Raw genomic sequence first — 25,158 nt, 5'->3', positions numbered from 1 at the left:
CAATTACTTACAATTAGTATAACCTACACACCATCTAGAATTACTCTGACCATCTAGAATTAAAACCACTAACTCTGCTATGTCTTATATCAATGTAATAATCAAACTGGAGATCAAGGACTATGCTAGTCTCCTAAGAGACAGCCTCCAATGAGAATAGCTCTAATAAAAGAAGTGGAAAGTATGCAAAGGCTATAAAAGATGAATGTGGATAAAAGAACAAATTGACCCAAACACCCCACAGACAATTCACTAAACTAATACCAGAAGACACACTTAATCAATACCTTTCATTTAAGGTAATTCAAATGAAAGTGCTTTAATTAAGGATGCCAAGCAAAGTGCCAAAGGAACAGTAATTACTCATGGAAGGGTATGCTAACTACTATTAAAAAAAAACAACCCTGAAATCTCAGTACTTTTACACAATAAATGTCTAATTATAACTTAAGACACAGTCCAGTATAGAGAGGAGGAGTTGGGGAAGACATCTTGCTTCATGCAGTCTTCCGTAACTGAGATGTTCTTGAGCTCCATAATCATTCAGGTCCTCGTCCTCCTCTTCACTGTACTACTGAATGAGGTCAAAGAAGATGTGTGGCACATAGCTTTTTAGGGACCAGGCCTGGAATGATGGACATTACTTAATCTTTATTGGTCAGAACCCTATTACATGACCTCCAACCTAACTAACAGTAACTAGAAAACAGCCTAACTGTGTTCAGAAAGTTTTCACAATTGATAACTAAATGAAATACTATCTAATACAGTTCTGGGGCTTAGAAAGACTAATTGCAAAGCTAACAGATTTGGAAGTGTGTTCCTAAAAATCCAAAAGTTTTAAATGCAGGAAGACATATTCCAAAAGAATCCAAACATATTCTTGAAACCAGGGGTATTTCTTACTTAAGTTGGACTTCTTACCAGGAGAGCACCTTCTTGGAGAATTGGAGGTAGATAGTATTAAATCTGTTTTCACCTGGGGCAAGATTAAACTGAATTAGCAACCTATTTGCTCAATTTATGAGCATTTATGGCTTTATGGTATCTCACTGAAAAAATGTTTCTGAAATAAAGCAAGCATAGGTGTTCCTCAAATATCTTATTTCATAGGTATTAAGGCTGCTTGGCTCATCAGCACAAATAAACCATTAGCTCTATCTGTAGTTGTGACTACAGTGGGCAAAAATGAGGTAGAAAACATAAGCAATATTTAGCATTAGTATGTGAAGACTATTCACCAGCTGTTTATCCAATCTTGTTTATGAAGCTAATAATCGATATGCAAATTGATACAGTATAAAAAGGCAGGTTGTACAGCAAATGATTCCTTTGTATTTTTTGTGTAATAACGTAGATTAGGGCACAGTGATGAAATAGGTACTGTATTTCCTCATTCCCAATACAGAAGACTTTTAAAAGTGACAAGAGAAATCAGGAAAACAAAAATCCTAAGATATTTATTTTACAAAGTCCCTGTTATGTGCCAGAAACTAGTCTAGCAAAGAAGGCACAAGTTTGATCTTCCTGAAATGGAAAAGACATTGACATCTTCCTCTGCCTCTTTCCCATTAAAAAAAAAAAAAAAGACTAGATATAACAAAATGGGTAATAATCTTAGACATTGCTGGCCTCAAGGTAAACTGGGGAGGAAAAAGTACTCAGAAGACTATCCTCCTATGGGAATATTTCCCAAAGTACATCAAGGACTATTATTTCACAGTCACATAGAATACTTGTAATAAAGCAAAATTTGGGTCCCCAAGCTAGAATTCAAGTCTATATATTTCTAAAGATTTCTTTTTCACACTAATTTTGAGAACTAGTATCTTGAGCCTAACATAAGTAGCTATGAAAAAGCCATGATCAGTGAAAAGTTTATAAGGAAAAGAATATTCAATTATGAATTAATTTACTAAATTAAAAGGTCCTTATAGTGACCCTTATAGTTATAGTGACCCATATCTCATGTAATTATTTTATAATTCCAAATGTTTTTGAGAAATTTAGTCTTCAATTTATTGTGGGAAAAAATAAAATATGATTCTGGACCAACCAATCAATTTTCATTAATCTACCAACATGATATCTAACAATACTACAGTTCAGAACACTTTCTGAACACAGTTAGGCTGTTTTCTAGTTACTGTTAGTTAGGTTGGAGGTCATGTAATAGGGTTCTGACCAATAAAGATTAAGTAATGTCCATCATTCCAGGCCTGGTCCCTAATCTACCAACATGATATCTAACAATACTACTATATATATATATATATACTACAATATATACAACCTTCTCAAGTAGTCAGAGATCTGATGTGCAATAAATGAAATAACAAAGTTCTTTGGTTAAAAAAAAATACAAACTGATGAGGTAACTGGTTCTCAGTGGAGATAAATTCTAGTGTAACAATTAGTTATCTCCATAATTATGGATTTATCTTTTTTTTTAAAGATTTTGGGGGGGGGGGCACCTGGGTAGCTCAGTGGGTTAAAGCCTCTGCCTTCGGCTTGGGTCATGGTCCTGGGGTCCTGGGATCGAGCCTCACATCGGGCTCTCTGCTCAGCGGGGAGCCTGCTTCCCCCTCTCTCTCTGCCTGCCTCTCTGCCTACTTGTGATCTCTCTGTCAAATAAATCAAAAAAGATTTGATTTATTTGACAGAGAGAGTGGGCTCAAACACTGGGAGTGGCAGGCAGAGGGAGAAGCAGACTCCCTGCTGAGCAGGGAGCCTGATATGGGACTCGAACTCAGGACCCCAAGATCATGACCTGGGCCAAAGACAGATGCTTAACTGACTGAGCCACCAAGGTGCCCCAATAATTATGGATTTCTTTTTTTTTTTTTTTCCTTTTTATTAATTTTTTCAGCGTAACAGTATTCATTCTTTTTGCACAACACCCAGTGCTCCATGCAAAACGTGCCCTCCCCATCACCCACCACCTGTTCCCCCAACCTCCCACCCCTGACCCTTCAAAACCCTCAGGTTGTTTTTCAGAGTCCATTGTCTCTTATGCTTCGCCTCCCCTCCCCAATGTCCATAGCCCGCTCCCCCTCTCCCAATCCCACCTCCCCCCAGCAACCCCCAGTTTGTTTTGTGAGATTAAGAGTCATTTATGGTTTGTCTCCCTCCCAATCCCATCTTGTTTCATTTATTCTTCTCCTATCCCCCTACCCCCCCATGTTGCTTCTCCATGTCCTCATATCAGGGAGATCATATGATAGTTGTCTTTCTCCGATTGACTTATTTCACTAAGCATGATACGCTCTAGTTCCATCCACGTCGTCGCAAATGGCAAGATTTCATTTCTTTTGATGGCTGCATAGTATTCCATTGTGTATATATACCACATCTTCTTGATCCATTCATCTGTTGATGGACATCTAGGTTCTTTCCATAGTCTGGCTATTGTAGACATTGCTGCTATAAACATTCGGGTACATGTGCCCCTTCGGATCACTATGTTTGTATCTTTAGGGTAAATACCCAGTAGTGCAATTGCTGGGTCATAGGGTAGTTCTATTTTCAACATTTTGAGGAACCTCCATGCTGTTTTCCAGAGTGGTTGCACCAGCTTGCATTCCCACCAACAGTGGAGGAGGGTTCCCCTTTCTCCACATCCTCGCCAGCATCTGTCATTTCCTGACTTGTTAATTTTAGCCATTCTGACTGGTGTGAGGTGATATCTCATTGTGGTTTTGATTTGTATTTCCCTGATGCCGAGTGACGTGGAGCACTTTTTCATGTGTCTGTTGGCCATCTGGATGTCTTCTTTGCAGAAATGTCTGTTCATGTCCTCTGCCCATTTCTTGATTGGATTGTTTGTTCTTTGGGTGTTGAGTTTGCTAAGTTCCTTATAGATTTTGGATACTAGCCCTTTATCTGATATGTCGTTTGCAAATATCTTCTCCCATTCTGTCAGCTGTCTTTTGGTTTTGTTAACTGTTTCCTTTGATGTGCAAAAGCTTTTGATCTTGATGAAATCCCAATAGTTCATTTTCGCCCTTGCTTCCCTTGCCTTTGCCGTTGTTCCTAGGAAGATGTTGCTGCGGCTGAGGTCGAAGAGGTTGCTGCCTGCGTCCTCCTCAAGGATTTTGATGGATTCCTTTCTCACATTGAGGTCCTTCATCCATTTGGAGTCTATTTTCGTGTGTGGTGTAAGGAAGTGGTCCAATTTCATTTTTCTGCATGTGGCTGTCCAATTTTCCCAGCACCATTTATTCAAGAGGCTGTCTTTTTTCCATTGGACATTCTTTCCTGCTTTGTCGAAGATGAGTTGACCATAGAGTTGAGGGTCGATTTCTGGGCTCTCTATTCTGTTCCACTGGTCTATGTGTCTGTTTTTGTGCCAGTACCATGCTGTCTTGATGATGACAGCTTTGTAATAGAGCTTGAAGTCCGGAATTGTGATGCCACCAACTTTGGCTTTGTTCTTCAATATTCCTTTGGCTATTCGAGGTCTTTTCTGGTTCCATATAAATTTTAGGATTATTTGTTCCATTTCTTTGAAAAAAATGGATGGTATTTTGATAGGGATTGCATTAAATGTGTAGATTGCTTTAGGTAGCATGGACATTTTCACAATATTTATTCTTCCAATCCAGGAGCATGGAACATTTTTCCATTTTTTTGTGTCTTCCTCAATTTCTTTCATGAGTACTGTATAATTTTCTGTGTATAGATTCTTAGTCTCTTTGGTTAGGTTTATTCCTAGGTATCTTATAGTTTTGGGTACAATTGTGAATGGGATTGACTCCTTAATTTCTCTTTCTTCAGTCTTGTTGTTGGTGTACAGAAATGCAACTGATTTCTGTGCATTGATTTTATATCCTGACACTTTACTGAATTCCTGTACAAGTTCTAGCAGTTTTGGAGTGGAGTCTTTTGGGTTTTCCACATATAGTATCATATCATCTGCGAAGAGTGATAGTTTGACTTCTTCTTTACCAATTTGGATGCCTTTAATTTCTTTTTGTTGTCTGATTGCTGAGGCTAGGACTTCTAGTACTATGTTGAATAGCAGTGGTGATAATGGACATCCCTGCCGTGTTCCTGACCTTAACGGAAAAGCTTTCCGTTTTTCTCCATTGAGAATGATATTTGCGGTGGGTTTTTCATAGATGGCTTTGATAATATTGAGGTATGTGCCCTCTATCCCTACACTTTGAAGAGTTTTGATCAGGAAGGGATGCTGTACTTTGTCAAATGCTTTTTCAGCATCTATTGAGAGTATCATATGGTTCTTGTTCTTTCTTTTATTAATGTGTTCTATCACATTGATTGATTTGCGGATGTTGAACCAACCCTGCAGCCCTGGAATAAATCCCACTTGATCGTGGTGAATAATCCTTTTAATGTACTGTTGAATCCTATTGGCTAGTATTTTGGCGAGAATTTTTGCGTCTGTGTTCATCAAGGATATTGGTCTGTAGTTCTCTTTTTTGGTGGGATCCTTGTCTGGTTTTGGGATCAAGGTGATGCTGGCCTCATAGAATGAGTTTGGAAGTTTTCCTTCCATTTCTATTTTTTGGAACAGTTTCAGGAGAATAGGAATGAGTTCTTCTTTAAATGTTTGGTAGAATTCCCCTGGGAAGCCGTCTGGCCCTGGGCTTTTGTTTGTTTGGAGATTTTTGATGACTGTTTCAATCTCCTTACTGGTTATGGGCCTGTTCATGTTTTCTATTTCTTCCTGGTTCAGTTGTGGTAGTTTATATGTCTCTAGGAATGCATCCATTTCTTCCAGATTGGCCAATTTGTTGGCGTAGAGTTGCTCATAGTATGTTCTTATAATTGTCTGTATTTCTTTGGTGTTAGTTGTGATCTCTCCTCTTTCATTCATGATTTTATTGATTTGGGTCCTTTCTCTTTTCTTTTTGATGAGTCTGGCCAGGGGTTTATCAATCTTATTGATTCTTTCAAAGAACCAGCTCCTAGTTCCATTGATTTTTTCTATTGTTTTTTTGGTTTCTATTTCGTTGATTTCTGCTCTGATCTTTATGATTTCTCTTCTCCTGCTGGGTTTAGGGTTTCTTTCTTGTTCTTTCTCCAGCTCCTTTACGCGTAGGGTTAGGTTGTGTACTTGAGACCTTTCTTGTTTCTTGAGAAAGGCTTGTACCGCTATATATTTTCCTCTCAGGACTGCCTTTGCTGTGTCCCACAGATTTTGAACTGTTGTGTTTTCATTATCATTTGTTTCCATGAATTTTTTCAATTCTTCTTTAATTTCCTGGTTGACCCATTCATTCTTTAGAAGGATGCTGTTTAGTCTCCATGTATTTGGGTTCTTTCCAGCTTTCGTCTTGTGATTGAGTTCTAGCTTCAGAGCATTGTGGTCTGAAAATATGCAGGGAATAATCCTAATCTTTTGATACCGGTTGAGACCTGATTTGTGACCCAGGATGTGATCTATTCTGGAGAAGGTTCCATGTGCACTAGAGAAGAATGTGTATTCTGTTGCTTTGGGATGAAATGTTCTGAATATATCTGTGATGTCCATCTGGTCCAGTGTGTCATTTAAGGCCTTTATTTCCTTGTTGATCTTTTGCTTGGATGATCTGTCCATTTCCATGAGGGGAGTGTTAAAGTCCCCTACTATTATTGTATTATTATTGATGTGTTTCTTTGATTTTGTTATTAATTGGTTGATATAGTTGGCTGCTCCCACGTTAGGGGCATAGATATTTAAAATTGTTAGATCTTCTTGTTGGACAGACCCTTTGAGTAGGATATAGTGTCCTTCCTCATCTCTTATTATAGTCTTTGGCTTAAAATCTAATTGATCTGATATAAGGATTGCCACCCCAGCTTTCTTCTGATGCCCATTAGCATGGTAAATTGTTTTCCACCCCCTCACTTTAAATCTGGAGGTGTCTTCGCGTCTAAAATGAGTTTCTTGTAGGCAACATACTGATGGGTTTTGTTTTTTTATCCATTCTGATACCCTGTGTCTTTTGATTGGGGCATTTAGCCCATTAACATTCAGGGTAACTATTGAGAGATATGAATTTAGTGCCATCATTAGCCTGTAAGGTGACTGTTACTGTATATTGTCTCTGTACCTTTCTGATCTACTACTTTTAGGCTCTCTCTTTGCTTAGAGGACCCCTTTCAATATTTCCTGGAGAGCTGGTTTGGTGTTTGCAAATTCTTTCAGTTTTTGTTTGTCCTGGAAGCTTTTGATCTCTCCTTCTATTTTCAATGATAGCCTAGCTGGATAGAGTATTCTTGGCTGCATGTTTTTCTCGTTGAGTGCTCTGAATATATCATGCCAGCTCTTTCTGGCCTGCCAGGTCTCTGTGGATAAGTCTGCCGCCAATCTAATATTTTTACCATTGTATGTTACTGATTTCTTTTCTTGGGCTGCTTTCAGGATTTTCTCTTTGTCACTAAGACTTGTAAATTTTACTATTAGGTGACGGGGTGTGGACCTATTCACGTTGACTTTGAGGGGGGTTCTCTGCATCTCCTGGATTTTAATGCTTGTTCCCTTTGCCATATTAGGGAAATTCTCTCCAATGATTCTCTCCAATAGACCCTCTGCTCCCCTCTCTGTTTCTTCTTCTTCTGGAATCCCAATGATTCTAATGTTGTTTCGTCTTATGGTGTCACTTATCTCTCGAATTCTCCCCTCATGGTCCAGTAGCTGTTTGTCCCTCTTTTGCTCGGCTTCCTTATTCTCTGTCATTTGGTCTTCTATATCACTAATTCTTTCTTCTGCCTCATTTATCCTAGCAGTGAGAGCCTCCATTTTTGATTGCACCTCATTAATAGCTTTTTTGATTTCAACTTGGTTAGACTTTAGTTCTTTAATTTCTCCAGAAAGGGCTTTAATATCTCCAGAGAGGGTTTCTCTAATATCTTCCATGCCTTTTTCGAGCCCGGCTAGAATGTTCAGAATCGTCATTCTGAACTCTTGATCTGACATAGTACCAATGTCTGTGTTGATTAGGTCCCTAGCCTTCGGTACTGTCTCTTGTTCTTTTGTTTGTGGTGATTTTTTCCGCCTTGTCATTTTGTCCAGATAAGAGGATATGAAGGAGCAAATAAACTACTAATAGGGTGGCAAAGACCCCGGAAAAATGCGCTGTAACCAAATCAGGAGAGACCCCAAATTGTGGGGGGGGGGGGAAGGGGATCAAAAACAGGTTCTGAAAAAAAAAGAAAAAAAAAAAAAAAAGAAAAAAATTTAAAAAATAAAACAAATAAAAAAATATAAAAAAGAAAGAAAAAATATATATATTTAGATGAACTAGTCAAAAAACGTTAAAAAAGAAAAGGGTAAAAGTTTTTAAAAAAATTTAGCAGAAGAAGAAAAAAGAAAAAAGAAAAAAAATTGAAAAAAGAAAAAAAAAAATAAAAAATTGAAAAAAGAAAAAAAAATTGAAGTAGCCGCAAGACTAAAGAATCATGGGGAGAAAGCCATGAGTTCCGTGCTTTGCTTTCTCCTCCTCTGGAATTGCTCTGCTGTCTTAGGAATTGAATCTGCTTTCTCCTTGATAGATGAACTTCGTCCTGGCTGGATATTTTGTTGATCTTCTGGGGGAGGGGCCTGTTGTAGTGACTCTCAAGTGTCTTTGCCCGAGGCGGGATTGCACCGCCCTTACCGGCGGCCGGACTAAGTAATCGGCTCGGGTTCGCTTTTGGGAGCTTCTGTTCCCTGAACGCTTTCCGTAGAGTTCCGGAGGACGGGAATGAAAATGGCGGCCTCCCAGTCTCCGGCCCGGAGGAGCCGAGAGCCTCGGGCCCCACTCCTCAGTGCGCCCCCAGAGGACAGCACCCAATCACTCCCGTATCCCCAGCCTCTAGCCGCGCTCCGAGCTCACCCAGCCCGCGACCAGTTCAAGGTAACCCCGAGCTGAGAGTTCAGTCCTCGGCTCTGTCTTTGCAGCCGGTTTCTCCGTTCTAATACCTGCGAGCTCTCCGACACTCTGACACCCCCGATCCTTCTGTGACCTTGCGGGGCCTGGGGCCACGCTGGCCTCGCGTGGGCTTCACCCCGGTTTAGCCCCTGGAGCAATGTCCCTCAGTGGAACAGACTTTTAAAAGTCCTGATTTTATGCTCCGTTCCTCCGCCGCTTGCCGGGAGCCGGCCCCTCCCCCCGCGGTCTATCTTCCCGTCGTTTTAGATTCACTTCTCCGCCAGTCCTACCTTTCAGAAAGTGGTTGATTTTCTGTTTCTAGAGTTGCTGTTCTTCTTCTCTTCGATCTCCCGTTGGATTTGTAGGTGTTTGCTATGTTTAGATAAGCTATCGAGCTGATCTCCTGTTACCTGATGTAGTCTCAGCCTGCTACTTCTCCGCCATCTTGACTCCTCCCCCAATTATGGATTTCTAACAGAACTTACTAAAAGGGCTAAAAAGGATGCCAAGGATAGTAGACATCCTGAGTGTACAAGGCAACTCCACAAAACAACAACAAAAAATTGATCCAAAACCCACATAACTTTTGAACAACATGGCTTTTTGAACCATGAACAGGATTTTTTTGTTCATAATTATGTGAATCTAGAACTTACATCCATTTTACATATAAATGCAGAGTAGCTTTGCATGTTTACAACATACACTGAATTTTCTAGAAATGCAACCATATGACTTGAAAATCCACCATATACAATTCTGATTAGAACTTAACAAAAATGTGTTCATCATTTCATAAAATTGCATCACAGCTATGTACAATACACATCTTTGAGTACACCACATGTCTAGAAAATATCTGAGCCTCCTTTTAGTAGACTAAGAACCAAATATTAGTAGTATCAGCTTACTAGCAGCATTGAATTTCATTAATAAAGTGATTAAAGTTATATTATTTCTATCCTACCTATTTTTTTTAATTTGTAGCACTACAGTACAAATTCTTTGTGGTAGAAATCACACATTAAAATTATTTACTTGGGGGCTGCTAATTGTTTTTCAACATGGGACTCTTAAAATGCTCCCAGAAGCCTACAGTCCAACTCTTTTGGCTCTAATATTACTGTATCTTTTTCAATCTGTCATCTATTTCCTAAAATCAATGAAATGATATAGTTTCTAAAGTCTTTTTAAATATCAAAAACTGAATGAATGCCTTGACATGTGATGGGCTTTAAGACGGAAAATATATTTTCTGTGGCATTTCATCATAATCTTGTTCATATTTTAACCACTCAAAGATCAAGCTCATACTTGAAATGTAATACTTCCTCATTTTCTCCTTTCAACAGCCTCTTATCTGTCTTGGCATGAGATCTCCAGTTTCTGATTTACTATCTTGATTGGGTCCAGAGTGAATGAAAGGAGTTTCAGAGACTTCTTCCACTTAGCCCTTTCTACCTTAACAGCTCATTTCTCACAGGTCAAAAAGCTAATATGCAGTTCCACAAGAGGTGACATATACCCATTCCAATTATGCACTTAGAGACAGGGAAAATTACCACAGAGTGAGTCTGCAGACCCAATATAATCAATTAAATAGATTTATACCAAAAATCAATTTATTACCTAGTCCCCGTAAGTTCCCATTTTTACAAAGGGGCTATGACTCTTCATCTCTAAATGCCAGGAACATTCCTTAATTTTCAAGATTATTAATTATGAAAATCCATAAAGTTCTAGAGAGAACATTATTCCATCCCCATTGAGAATCATTGACCTAATAATGTTTTCCTCTGCCCAACCAAAATACTTTGACCTTCACATTTACTGTCTACAAGACATAAGAACACTTTACTGACTTGTTGGAATTCAGATATTTTCTGGTAATTCGAAGTAGATTAGTTTTCGATGTGGTGTTCCATGATTCATTGTTTGTGTGTAACAAACTAATGATGCACTGTATGGGGACTAACATAACAGAATAAAAAAAAAAAAAAGTCGTAGATTAGAAAAGCTCTAATCTATGGCCAATCCAGAAACATGTTTTTGCTTTTTTTCTTCACTTGCAATTAAGATAAAAATTGTCAATGGTGTCTTAAGAAGAACTAACACAACTTCCTAAGATACATGGGAGCAATATTGAAAAGATTTTTTAAGCAAATAAATTAATGACATTTTGGTGCTTGATATCAATTCATATACCTTATCCAAAGCCCCTCAGAAGTATCTCTGTTCCTTTTCCCATGACCAATTATCTACTAAATGAGTTGAGGTCCCATTGGAGAAACAGTGGAAAAGTATTTATTGTGTATATCAATGAGGTGGTACAGGTGCTTCTTCAACTTCATTTGATGGGTGCTCGAACCAGAGTTTCAGATTGGAATCCTAAGAGTGAAGATTCACAATTTTCCATTGGGACAGCTGACATCAACCTTGGCTTACTGGTTCACGATTTTTTTTTTCTGGCAATTTAAGTCAAACAATAATCTACTTGGCTGCCAAATTAGTTCATCCCTCAGAACTCACTTAGGCATTACCACAAATCCCTGCCAACTAACACATCCTGTTAGCCATCTGGTCTTGCTAACTGTTAAGGTAATTAAAAGTTAGGTACAACCACCCATTCTTTATGATTCTGGAATCCTAACATAACCACTCTGACACTAGTGAGCCCAGCTGACAGGTAGTATTTTCTCTTGTCTACCATGACCTACAGACAACAGCCACCACTGAGTTTCAAAGACTCCAGAGTTCCCCTTACAATTGTACTCTTTATTGTCTTAATGAAGAAAGTGCTCTGGAAAACCTCCAAGAAAACAGAATCAATTAATGGTCTATCTGATATTATGTAATATGTGTATTCCAACATATCCAGCTTCCTGGGTTTTCTGACTCCAATGCTCAAAATTTCCTCGACAATTCCATCATCTCCCCCCCCATATAAATGTGCTCACATTTTAAAAAACCATCAGCAACTACAGGTGTATCACTAAGACATAAAATCCTGGATCATAGGAGAGTGATATATCATCAATAAATTCTCCCTTCTCCAGCATTAGATTTCACACTCTTTGATCCTAAACCCTCAAGGTAACTCTCATATATCCGCTGCTGGTTCCTGCCTCTGCATATTGCTCAGGCCCTGCAACTTTTTCAGTGACAAGCTATCTCTTACAGCAGAGACTGGGTCTTCCCAATCATGCTACACTGAGACCAGACACTTGTTACTGATCTGGAGACAATAAATGGAGGCAGGGTGCACTCTGGAGGAGGACAAACATCTTCTTATGAAACATAAACATCAGGTGAAATCTTTTCCAGGGAAAGGGAAGTGACCTTACTCTATCAAATGACAGAAGATTACTACTTCTACCCAGGAGTTTTCCAGGCAATGAATTTAGGATTCAAGACTCTGAGGTCATACTTAGAAGTGTCCCCACTGTATGCCTCAAACTCCCACTCATTCTCACCAGGCGGTGACTCTAGCATGGGTGACCTGTCATGGCTCATCTTTCAGTTTCATTGGCAGCCAGCCGAACTAGTGATTAAATCCCTAGCATAAATTCAACATACTCTGCTCTCTAGCTGTCGAAGGTAAGGTTCATCAAATGCTATCATGAAGACCATGTGATATTCACAGGATGCCCTGAGTTGATGGAAGTCTCTTTCTTTAAGGCTTTATGGCAGTTAACAAAAGCCAGCCAAGACCACGATCATAGTTATGATCCCCCCTGCCAAGGCTTTCAAATGCTAAAGTTGCTGCACAAACCAGCACTTCTCCTCTAGTCTGTATTTCAGTCTATCAAACACAGTTAATATTCTCAATAATTATACTATAGCACACCAGAATAACCACTATCGCACTTACCGTTAGAATTACATAGTGCTTACTGCCCCTGGTAAGTCTTCTAACCATAACATCCCCTGATGAAGGTCTGTTACGAAGAGCCACTTTCAGGAGCAACCGCCTTAGCTGGAATTACCTCAGTAGCAGATGCCAAGGCAGGATGGGGGTGCTTGCTGAGGGCAGTCATCTCAGGAAGCACTGTGACACAATGGGAAATGTAGGATAAACTCTCACCCTTCATTGGTGGAGGATGACCCATTTCGGCATAAACTATCTTAAATTTCCTGGTTGCACTGGGCAGAAATAAGTATCTCTGGAACTGAAAGAGGAACAAAGATTCTCCTATTTTATGTGGCACACTGGAAAGGACGGGAAACTGTCCCTATAGCTTTGGTGAAAGTATGACAGCCAAGGGAGTTATTAAGCAAGATACATCATAATTATCTGCCGCAACATTTTACCAAAACTTCTTTTACCATTTTTATTTTATTAAAATAAATGATCTCCCACTGAAGAACACCAGTTTCTATCACAACAGTTGTTATAAGCCTGAAGAAAAAAAAAATTAACTACTGACCTTCCTTACACTATTACATTGAAAAGGAATTTGAGTGAGTGAGAGACACTGCATTTCACGGAATGCAAACATGCATTACCTTCACACTGTAAAACTGATACATGTTACAAAAATAACATATTGTGTTTTCTTTGAAGTCAGCATGTTACTCCTTAAAAGTAAACAAGTGTCATAGAGAATTATCACCTCACTCATTACATATTTATCTTACAGTTCATATCTCCATGAAATAATGCTTTAAGTGACCATTTCTGAGTTCCAGCTGTGGTTTAGGTCAGAGCCAGAACCCTGGCAAGGCAAAAAATGCAGTGCCCCTTTGAATGAACATTTTGGCCCCATTACTTAAGACCTGTTCACCGTGTCTGCTTCTGCTATTCCCCCTCCCCCAGCTTACATCACAGGAAATGCATTCTTAAAATGTTCTCCATTTTCTTCCTAGAGCAACTGGTGGGTGCATGGGGAAAAAACTCTAGAAAGAGCCCTTGGGGGACCCCAATCCCTGTGTAGCCTCCTCCCCCAAGAGCTCTGCACTCTACTGCCCGTCAAACTAGAGCAGCAGTCGATCAACTACCTCAGTTCAAGTCTTCTACATTTCTAGTTCGTTTCGCTGCAGGTAAGCCAGTGTTCCTGTCTCGTGTCTCCCGGAAAGCTCTTGTTTCCCTTCAGACTTTTGACTATTTGTTTGCCCTGTAATCTCAGTTCTGCAATGATTTCCAGAGAAGTCATGGATTTATAGTTTTCCCAGCTCTTGTTTCTTTCACTGTAGAGGTCAGAGCAATGCTCTTGCCAGCTCTCTGTGTCCTTGAGCAAAAGCTTGAAATGCTATAAGCTTCTTCATTTTCACTCCCTTGTTTTACTGATATAGTTTCTCCTTCTGTTTACTATATTCTCCACCCAGAATATTTCACCTCCTCCTTTAAGTTCCAGCTCAAGTATCCTCTTCTCAAACTTTCCTGGTCCCTCCAAGGTAAATTAATCCCACCTTTTCAGTACTCCAGCAAAATGTTCTTCATTCCATTCCACTATAAACTTACTGAACACTTACACTGTGGTACACATGACATGATCCCCAGAGAATTTCATTCTAGCAAAGGTTACAGGCAAGTGCACCGATAATGCAAGGAACACATTAACACATAGGAAGAGAATGAATTTTAGTTTGAAGAGGTTATAAAATTTTAGTTTGAGGAGGTATAAATACACAAGATGTGATGTCCAACTATAAATTTAAAGCCAAACAAAAACTGTCCTGTGAAAAGAGAAAGGTTCCCAAGCATTTCAAATCACTGAAACAGCAAATTAGTATATTACATTTTGGCTGGTGTCTCCTCTGTTAGCCTGAAAGATACTTTCAGCAACAACTATGTGATATTCATCTTCATTAATAGTATAAGCACTAACTTAATAATTATTTGGCAATTTGAATGACTAGCTTTGCTTCCTAAAAAGAGTGTTTGGGTTTTTTTTAGTATAAGCACATGGTAGAAAATAATAGCTTTAAGAATGATGATACTATTTTCAGTGCCCTGCACTCAAAAGCCAAATAAATAAAACAAAGAAAAAATAACGAATATAATTCTATCTAGAAAGGCTATCTACAAAATACTGTACAAATTTGTATTCCATTTATCCCTTGCTTACAAAAATTGTAAATAAGAACTAGGGCAAATTGTACTTTCATCATTTAGAACTATATAATTTATTTTTCTACTGTTTCATACATATGCCAAATCCTATTACTTTGTATTTCTAAAGTGATAATCCCATGATTTCAATGAATTAAAATACTGCTCTCACTAATCTGGAAACAAAAGCATCTTACTAAAATACCACATCACAAATTATAGATGGTTATATCATTTAAGTAAAAATACAGTACAAATTAAAGATGTCAGTTTTATTTGATGGAATAATGGAATCTTAGAACAAAAATAAAATATTTCTTCTCTATGTCCAGGACCTGACACATAATTTGTGGCAGAGGGAGGCAAGAAGCAGTACAAAATAAAAATGTAAGGCTCTTACTATGGACTCTGAAAAACAACCTGAGGGTTTTGAAGGGTCAGGGGTGGGAGGTTGGGGCAACCTGAGGGTTTTGAAGGGTCAGGGGTGGGAGGTTGGGGGAACAGGTGGTGGGTAATGGGGAGGGCACGTTTTGCATGGAGCACTGGGTGTTGTGCAAAAAGAATGAATACTGTTACACTGAAAAAATAAATAAAATGAAAGTGAAAAAAAAAATGTAAGGCTCTTGCTAAAAATTCATTAAGAATTTCAAGATGGTGATAGCAGTACATTAAACCAAGCACGATGCCCTTCTAGACACACACCCAAGAAGGTGGCCCTACTTATGAATTTTGTACTCAGTGAAATATTAGAAGTATCTTCTGTCTTAGAACACAGAACTCTGATTTAAATCCACTGGTATTGAGACCAAAACAGCCTTCCTTAATAGGAATTTCCCTAAGATCTTATGCTTTCACTTCCTTTTTTTAAGTTTAGAGACTATGGAGAAGAAATAAAAACTGGTCTGTTCACCTTCTCTGAACTTAAAAACCTATGACACCTTAGTGGCTAGTCAAAGATATGTTCTTCTAACTTGAAATGCTTAAAATAAGTCTACAGCAAATAATATATTTGTTTTAAACAAAAAGAAACAAAATGATCATTTTCCATGGTTAACAGACTTCTTTGGATATAAAAGTTTTATTTTTTTCCCATGGAAAATGTTCTTTATTTTGAAATTAAAGTGAAAAAATATAATTAAATAAAATACTTTATAAATGCATGTGGAAAGTGCTAATGTGGCTGATGCTTCATAATACATATGGTCCAGATAAAAATTAAGGGAAATACCTGCTATTTTACTTATTTATTTATTTATGTATTTATTTGCCACCATACAGTACACCATTCGTTTTTGATGTAGTGTTCCATGATTCATTGTTTGTGTATAATACCCAGTGCTCCATGCAATACGTGCCTTCCCTAATACGCATCACCACGCTCACTCATAACCCCCAAAACCCTCAGTTTGTTTCCTGGAGGCCATAGCCTCTCATGGTTCTTCTCCTCCTTTAATTCCACCCCCCCTTCATTTTTTCCTTCCTTTTCCTAAAGTCCTCTATGCTATTCCTTAAGTTCCACAAATAAGTGAAACCATATGATAACTGACTTTCTCTGCTTGACTTATTTCACTCAGCATAATCTCCTCCAGTTCCATTCGTGTTGATGCAAAAGTTGGGTATTCACCCTTTCTTATTTTTTCATAGTTTTATAGTTATTATAGTTAGAGTTGATGATTTGTGTCAAATACAGTACATTTATACCTAATATAAGTGCATATATACAACTCCAAAATAAAAATTATTTTAATATTATATGGCATATACAAATTAGGAAAAAAGGAATGTTTAGATACCATGAGACAACTGCTTTTTAGGGTTATTTTCTTGAGGGAGAGAATAAATCTTGAGAATAACAATTAAATTATAAGAAGACAAAAATCATTCGTAAAACTACTGAAAGCAGGGTGCCTGGGTGGCTCAGTCATTAAGCATCTGTCTTGGGGTCAGGATCAAGCCCGAAATCGGGCTCCCTGCTCAGCGAAAAGCCTATTCCTCTCCCTTTGCCTGCCTGCCACTCCCCTTGCTTGTACCCTCTCTCTCTCACTACCTCTGTGTGTCAAATAAATAAATAAAATATTTTAAACAAATATTGAAAGTGAGTAAAAAGAGTGTGTTCGTGTCTAGTGAAAGAGTGAAAAAGAAGTATAAGGAACCACTTAAAAAGCTTAAATAATTACAATTATAATTAATAATGACAGATTCAAAAGAAAGGCAAGAAATAGGATTTTTTATTTAACAGGCTATGGAGGAAAATCATAAAAATAAAATGAAAATTTAATGTATGCATTTTTCAAAAAAATTAAGAGTGTTTCTTGTTTTAGAGAAATACCAAAGACAAAGATATTCTATGGGTTCATTTAAAGCCTCCACAAAACTACCATTTTTTAGGCTTAAGTTTTTTATGAGAATTGATAAAATGCAAGTAAACCTAGTTTATAATAATATGGGTTGCTTAACAAGCACAACACTAAACTTAAAAAAGGAAAGCCTGTAACAGTTAGTCTATAGCAAAAGTTCAATCTACAAAAGTTCTAAAAAGTCATTTTTACTTACAGTTGGCATTGATCACCTTTGATTCCTTTCGTTGTGCAGAAACATTTTCCTGTGTGCATGTGACAAATATTTGCATGGCCACTGCATGTACAAGCTGTAAGTCAAAACGAAAATGACACTGAATATTCTCCATCACAAACATGCATCACATTACATTTGGGGCTTTATTTTTATACCATGTATTTTCCCCTGGCCATCCAAAAACTAGAGTTACCTCATTTTTTATTAAAGGGAAGTAAATTTACTTATTGAAAAATTTTGTGAAACTCTTTAAAGACTTTGGGGTATCCTGAAGTTAAGTATGGATCCAAGTATTATTGTATTCTTCTTTGGGCTCCTCTTCATTTCTAGATAAGGAAATGAATTTCAAAGAGCTTAAGAATTTTGGAATCAAAAGGCTTAGATTCAAAATGCACATCTGTAATCATCAGCTACCTTGGGCAATTTATTTAACTTCTCTGCCTTATTTTATTCATCTGTAAAAGATAATAATAATAATAATAATAATAATGTTTCGCTCTTAGTACTGATGTGAAGATTAAATGAGATTGTTTATTTTTAAATATCAAATACATATCAAGCACTTAATAAATAAAGCTATTACTTCTACCACTACTACATTGCCAAAAATAATAAAAATATAGTTATATATCATGTAAATAAAGGATGCCTCTTTATTGCCCCACATAATCTTTACTGCCCCACATAATCTTCTGAGATCACTCTCGGTTTTAATATTCCACAATATTAACTGAAACATAACAGGGGACTCATTTCATTTTATTATTTTGCATTCCTTGTTAAAGAGTAGCATTCCAATTATTTGGGACACAAACTCCATATTTATTGTGTCCACCATCCAAACAACTGGCAAGTTCTATTTCAGCACGCACAGTCTCTCTTGTATCTGCCCAATCTCTCTAGTATCGTGATAACCACTGTACTCGGGGGGATAGCATATGTCATGGACATATGTCAGCGTCATACACTGACACTACTGTGTCATTCACAGTCATATGTGACTGACACAATACAGTCACATATCTGATCTACCATCAGTTATTTCTAGGCTACAATGCATTTGCCAATCCTGAGACAGCCTAAAGAGACCAGGCCAACCATGCTACTAGCTCTTTCAAAAACTTCAGTGAGAACTACTATGTCCTGCACACCTCCAGCTAGTTAAACCACTCTCTGATATAAATGAAACAATGTGTTTTTTTCTTGGTTCACATATACATGTAAAAATAAGTGAGTTTTAATCAAAATATAAAATATTCTAGAACGGGGCGCCTGAGTGGCTCAATGGGTTAAGCTTCTGCCTTCGGTTCAGATCATGATCTCAAGGTCCTGGGATGGAGCCCCGCATTGGGCTCCCTGTTCAACAGGGAGTCTGCTTGTCCCTCTCCCTCTGCCTGCCTCTCTGCCTCCTTGTGATCTCTCTCTGTCAAATAAATAAATAAAATTTTTTAAAAATACTCTAGAAACTAAGCATCTTGCTAATTGTTTATGATTATTTGCTTTGAAAAATATAGATGATTAATATAAAGTAAATACACACACCCCTACACACACATATAAAGTAAGTTTTGCTACTAGATAGATTCTGAAGAACGTGGTTTTCTGGCTAGAAGAAATTTCTACATAAAATTATTATTTTTTCTTCCTAAAGAATATTTAAATAAATCAGCATAATTTTCCTTTAAGTTTATAGAATTAACTACGGAAACACATGATGTGAGAATTACAGAAATGAATTTACGGGATTCTAAGATACACTGATAACATGGGATTTCATAAATAGTAAATGAATATACCATGATATCTTAATATTAACTTGCAGAGGTTCACATTAATATTGTTTTATAGTCAGAACTTCACTAAAAATAATGATGCATATTAATATTTTAAAACTTAGATAAACATTTTATTTACCCTTTATGGCAGAACTGAGTAAGAGTTATATTTGCAGATTTCCTTTATAGAATTATCATTGTATAGTAGCTTTAATAATTCCTGAGACCAAAAAAAAATTGTGTTAAAATGCCTTTTAATGTAAGCCAATTTTGAGAGAATTCCCTTGTGGTTCTGTATGTCAGGCTAAAATGGCACAAATGTATTTCAAATTCAATTGTTTAAAATTTATACTTCAAGAAAGTGTTGAATTTATTCTGTTGTCAGCATCTGAGGTTATCTTTTTATGCTGAATAAGCACCTATGAAATCATCATACAGTGGCCTCTTGTTTGGCAAATTTTATATGATCATGATTTTATAGCGTAGACACACACTAAAGGGACATTGTGTGATCACATATTATTTCTGTTTCCCTACAGTATAAAGTTGCAATATTAACTTATAACCAAGACTGAACAATAAGGATAGAAAAAATAAAGATGCTCTAAGGGTTATTCTAACAAGTTGTACATGAAGAATATATAGAAACATGAAACCAAAAAAGGTAGTCAGCATTGGCAGGACTTGTTTCTAAGTCAGCGTATGTGCCAAAGTCCCTTCCATTGCTAGATCCTTACTATCTGTTGAATACCTATAACAATAATTCCTGGAAGTTAGGAAATCATGTCCAATTAATATGCACGGTATACATCTAGCGTACTATACTTGATATTTACTAGATCTGCTATGCATTATAGTTCAAGGGAGTAAAAATTCTGACAAAGGCAAATGTTCAAATAGCTGATCTAAAATTCTATTCAGACTTACATTTTTACTTATAACTCTAAGCCCAAATTTTCACTGATGTATGGTTTATGAAAAAGGGGAAACAGAATATAGCTGCTTCTTTTTTATATAAATAAACATGAAATGCTGATACCAACATTATCTTAACAATCTGAATTTTCTCATTAAAAATGCTAGAATTAGGGGCGCCTGGGTGGCTCAGTGGGTTAAAGCCCCGCCTTCAGCTCAGGTCATGATCCCAGGGTCCTGGGCCAGGCTCTCTGCTCAGCAGGGAGCCTGCTTCCTCCTCTCCTCTCTCTGCCTACTTGTGATCTCTTCTGTCAAATAAATAAATAACTTTTTTTTTAAATGCCAGAATTACAACTATTGCCATGTACCTGTTGTTGAGAGAGTGATTTTTTTTTCCTACTGAAAAAGTGATAGTTCTCATAATTAAAAATGGGCCATCAATCGGACTTACAGAGATTATGTTTAGTCAGGATATTTGACACCTGTACTTGCCTAAATAAAGAGTAAGTAGTAAAACTCAGTTATTCAACCCTAGATCCAGTATTTACTGAATGGGATGGGGTATAAGGCACTGTTTTAGAACTGTACTTAAGATGGCAAAGAAGGAACGCCTGGATGGCCCAGTCAGTTGAGCATCCAACTCTTGATTTCAACTCAGGTCATGATCTCAGTCAGGGTCCTGGGAGAGAACCCCTCAACAGACTCTGTGCTCACCAGGGAGCCTGCCTGAGGATTCCCTCTGCCCCTCCAGGTCTCCCTCTGCTTGTGTGCTCTCTCTCTCTCTCAAATAAATAAATAAATCTTAAAAAAAAAAAAAAAGTGACAAATAAGAATCCAGAACTTAACTGGAATAACTGGAACCTTCAAGCAAATGGCACTGTTTCAAGGATTTCAGTAATAGGTTAGAAAGTCATAAAGTGCCAACAGGGCTTTAAGATTTATATTTTATATTCCAAAGCTGTCCAACATATTCAAAAATGGAGAGAAGAAACTTTAACCATCTATTCTAACTATATCCCTGGGGCCAAATCTGGCCCAATTCCTATTATTGTACAGTCCATAAGCTAAGAATGGTTTTTACATTTAAAGAATTGTGAAGAAAGAGAAGGAGGTGAAGGTGGAGATAAAGGAGAGAAGGAGAAGGAGGCAGAAGAGGGAGAGAGGGCAACAGCAGCAACCATAAGTAGCCCACAAAAAACAAAACTTACTATTTAACCCTTTAGAAGAAAAAAAGCATGCCAGTCCCTGATCTATAATCACAAAGCCTGCAATCACATAATTTGTCAGCTTTCCATTCTGGTTTAATTTTAAAAACTGAAATCATATTTAAAACAATTAGTTTTCTTTTTCCTAATAGAAGAAAGTTAAGCAAAAACATTAAATATTAAAAATATTAAAATATTAAAAAGTCACCAAAATAAATTTTAACTCAACTTCTAAAAATTGAATTCTTAATAACCTGTGTTTACTTTTATAAAAAAGTAACTTTAATCTTGCTTCAATATCTTTTATAAAAGAATAAACCTTTAGTCATATTTTATTTTCTTACTCTAACTGGCTAGATTTCTAGATTTCTTGATTGCTGCTAATGACTACCATTAAAGTATATTAATCCTTTAAAATTGACTTCTTATACTTTATTTAATCTGTTTTTCATTCATCTAAAAAAACAACAAAATACCAATATCCTGGGCTATAAATGAGACTTTTAAGAATGACACATTACTGGGGACATCTGGGTGGCTCAGTGGGTTAAAGCCTCTGCTTTCGGCTCAGGTCATGATCCCCGGGTCCTGGGATTGAGCCCCACATTGGGCTCTCTGCTCAGCAGGGAGCCTCCCTACCTTCCTCTCTCTCTGCCTGCCTCTCTGCCTACCTGTGATCTCTGTCTGTCAAATAAATAAAGTCTTTAAAAAAAAAAAAGAATGACACACTATTAAAAACTATCCACAAATATTATTACTTGCCTCAAATTCAAATTCTTAAATTCCAAGCGACTGAATTTTTTGTGTCTATTGTGTCTCAATCCCAAGACCCTGGGATCATGACCTGAGCCGAAGGCAGAGGCTTTAACCCACTGAGCCACCCAGGCACCCCAATACCAAGTTTTTTATGGGAATAGATAAATTGTTAACAGTCATTATATAAAAAAACAAACAGGCAAGAAGAGCCAGGAAAACACTAAAAAAAGAAAAGCTTAAAAAACAAAGAACCAGCCTACTAGACATTAAAACACTTATAAGCGCCCTATAATAAAAACATTATAATACTGGCACATCAAGAGACAAACAGATCAGCAGAGCAGAATAGAAAATCCATATATATTTGAATACATTTGAAACTTTAGAATATAAAAAGCTTGTATATTAAATCATGGATCAAAATGAATTTTTTAAAATAAATGTCAAGAGGACAACTGATGAAAAAGGTAAATTTAGATCTATACCTCACACCATACACAAAATTAAACTCGAAAACCATTAATGATCTAAATGTAAAAAAGCAAAACGACACAAGTAACAGAATACATGGGTAACTTGGATAAGTTGGATATAAGGAAAAGCATTCTAACTCTAACTCAAGAGTGATTACTTTGATGAGATTAAAATATAAAGACTTCACAGCCAAAACAAACAAACAAAAAGCCACCATGAGCATTGTCAAAGGACAGATACATATTTGGAGAAAACTGTTCAGCAGATAGATAATGGTCCAAATAAGTAAAGAACTCTCACCAAATTAAGAGGATAAAAATATCTCAACAGAAAATTGAGCAAAAATTACAGACAATTCACATAAATATAAAAATGGTCCTTAAATGTATGAAGATAATATTAATTTCACACATGATAAGAGAACTAAAAATTAAAATTTTCATCTGTCAGACAAAAGTTAAAAAGTATAAAAATATCTTCTGTTCACAAAGTTATATGGAAACAGGTACTCTCATAAACTACTAGTGGGAGTACAGACTGGTAGAACCATGACTAGCAATACAATGTGTGTGTTTAACCTCACATGCTCCCTTTTAGGAATTTATCCTGAAGATACACTTCTCAGAGTACAGAAATATACATGCACACAAAAGTTTCCACTACACTATTACTGACATTTGAAATTACTGGAATTCACCTAAATATTCACAGTTGGAGAATACTTTAAAAACTATAGTATAACTTCATAATGTAGTACTAGGTAGTTATAAGAACAATGAGGAAGATCTCTGTAATGTGGAATGATTTCCAAGTTACATTATTAAATGACAAAAGTTATGCTTTGTGTAAAAAAACTAAGAAAATATGCATGTTTCTACATATTTAATTTTAAAAATAACATAGGGAGGAGAAACCAGAGATGGGTTTGAGATAGGTTACTTACAGGGCATGAGTGAGAATGTCATGAAAAGATGGGGGGAAAATGCGCTGGGGGTTGCTGGGAGGAGGTGGGGTTGGGAGAGGGGGAGGGGGTTATGGACATTGGGGAGGGTATGTGCTATGGTGAGTGCTGTGAAGTATGTAAACCTGGTGATTCACAGACCTGTACCCCTGGGGATAAAAATACATTATATGTTTATAAAAAAAATAAAAAAAAAGATGAATACCCAACTTTTGTAGCAACATGGACGGGACTGGAAGTGATTATGCTGAGTGAAATAAGTGAAGCAGAGAGAGTCAAGTGTCATATGGTTTCACTTATTTGTGGAGCATAACAAATGACATGGAGGACATTGGGAGATGGAGAGGAGAAGGAAGTTGAGGGAAATTGGAAAGGGAGGCGAACCATGAGAGACTATGGACTCTGAAAAACAACCTGAGGGTTTTGAAAGGGCGGGGGTGGGAGGTTGGGGGAACCAGGTGGTGGTAATAGGGAGGGCACGTATTGCATGGAGCACTGGGTGTTGTGCAAAAACAATGAATACTGTTATGCTGAAGAAAATAAATAAAATGGGAAAAAAAATAAAATAAAATAAAATTTTAAAAAGTATGTAGAAAGAAAAAAAATCAGATGAGTATAGTATTCAAACGCCTAGAAAACGAACAACAAAATGAACTAAAAGATATAACAAAATTAGACTATGTTAAAACCAATTATGAATGCAGTGTAAAAGAAAAAAATCTTATTGATAATGCCAACTAACCCATTAAACATCTTGCAATAAAATAGCCAGAAAGAGTTAAGACCTAGATGAAAAAACTATTGGTCACACATGTCTGCAATTTTTAAAACGCCTATATTTCATGATTTGAAGAGGTGGGTTTTTTTGTTGTTGTTCTTATTGTGCATCTTTTTATGAATAATCAAATAAAACAAGTACATACAAATATTTTTAAACATTTTGGTGATTAATAGCATTATAGCTTAGTTGTCTTACACTTAGAACAAGGTATAATGAAAAGCATGGAATTAATGATAATGGTATAAAAGTGAAACTTATAAATTGAACTCAACTCCAAAGGGCCCACCCAGATCCTTCCATCAGAATTAAACTCTTTGGGCACCTGGGTGGCTGGCTCAGTGGGTTAAGTCTCTTAACAAAAACAAACAAACAAACAAATTAAACTCTTTGTCCCTGGTTCTATCATTCAACGTCTTCATAACACCATTATGTCACCTTTACAATGTATAGAAATTCAAGCCCTAGTACAGTGTATTGCATATAGTTAAGTACTCAATAATTGTTTGTGAATCGAGGATAATCCTTCATTGCAAAGTAATACAGTATATAGTGTTGAGCCATTAAAGTACAGTGAGCCATTCTAGTCAATGAAACTTTCACTTATGTTCTTTTACTAACATTTATAAGTCAAGGTGAAGATAATATGACAAAAATAATACTGTTACAAAGTATAAAATCATATTTTTATTAACATACTTAAGTTTACTGATGTAACAAATTTTTGTAATAAAAATAATAGTAATAATGACAATGACAGCATTCTAGAATAAACATTGCCAGAAGCACAAATTATTTCTTATGTAAAGT

The 25,158-nt window shown here is 36.9% G+C and overlaps 1 protein-coding gene across 1 annotated transcript in view; it reads right to left on the bottom strand.

The window, feature by feature from the left end:
* The window catches only part of ATRNL1 (attractin like 1), an 836,623-nt gene that overhangs the window by 588,328 nt on the left and 223,137 nt on the right, over nt 1-25,158 (bottom strand). Inside the window, exon 20 of the mRNA XM_046027294.1 lies at nt 17,464-17,557. Coding sequence (XP_045883250.1) covers nt 17,464-17,557 — 94 coding nt within the window. The remainder of the gene's footprint in view (nt 1-17,463; nt 17,558-25,158) is intronic.

This window comes from Meles meles, chromosome 13, assembly GCF_922984935.1.
Source record: "Meles meles chromosome 13, mMelMel3.1 paternal haplotype, whole genome shotgun sequence".
In the NCBI taxonomy this organism is placed as follows: domain Eukaryota; kingdom Metazoa; phylum Chordata; class Mammalia; order Carnivora; family Mustelidae; genus Meles; species Meles meles.
Note: the sequence above shows the minus strand (reverse complement) of the source record. Positions and strands in the feature narration are given on the sequence as shown.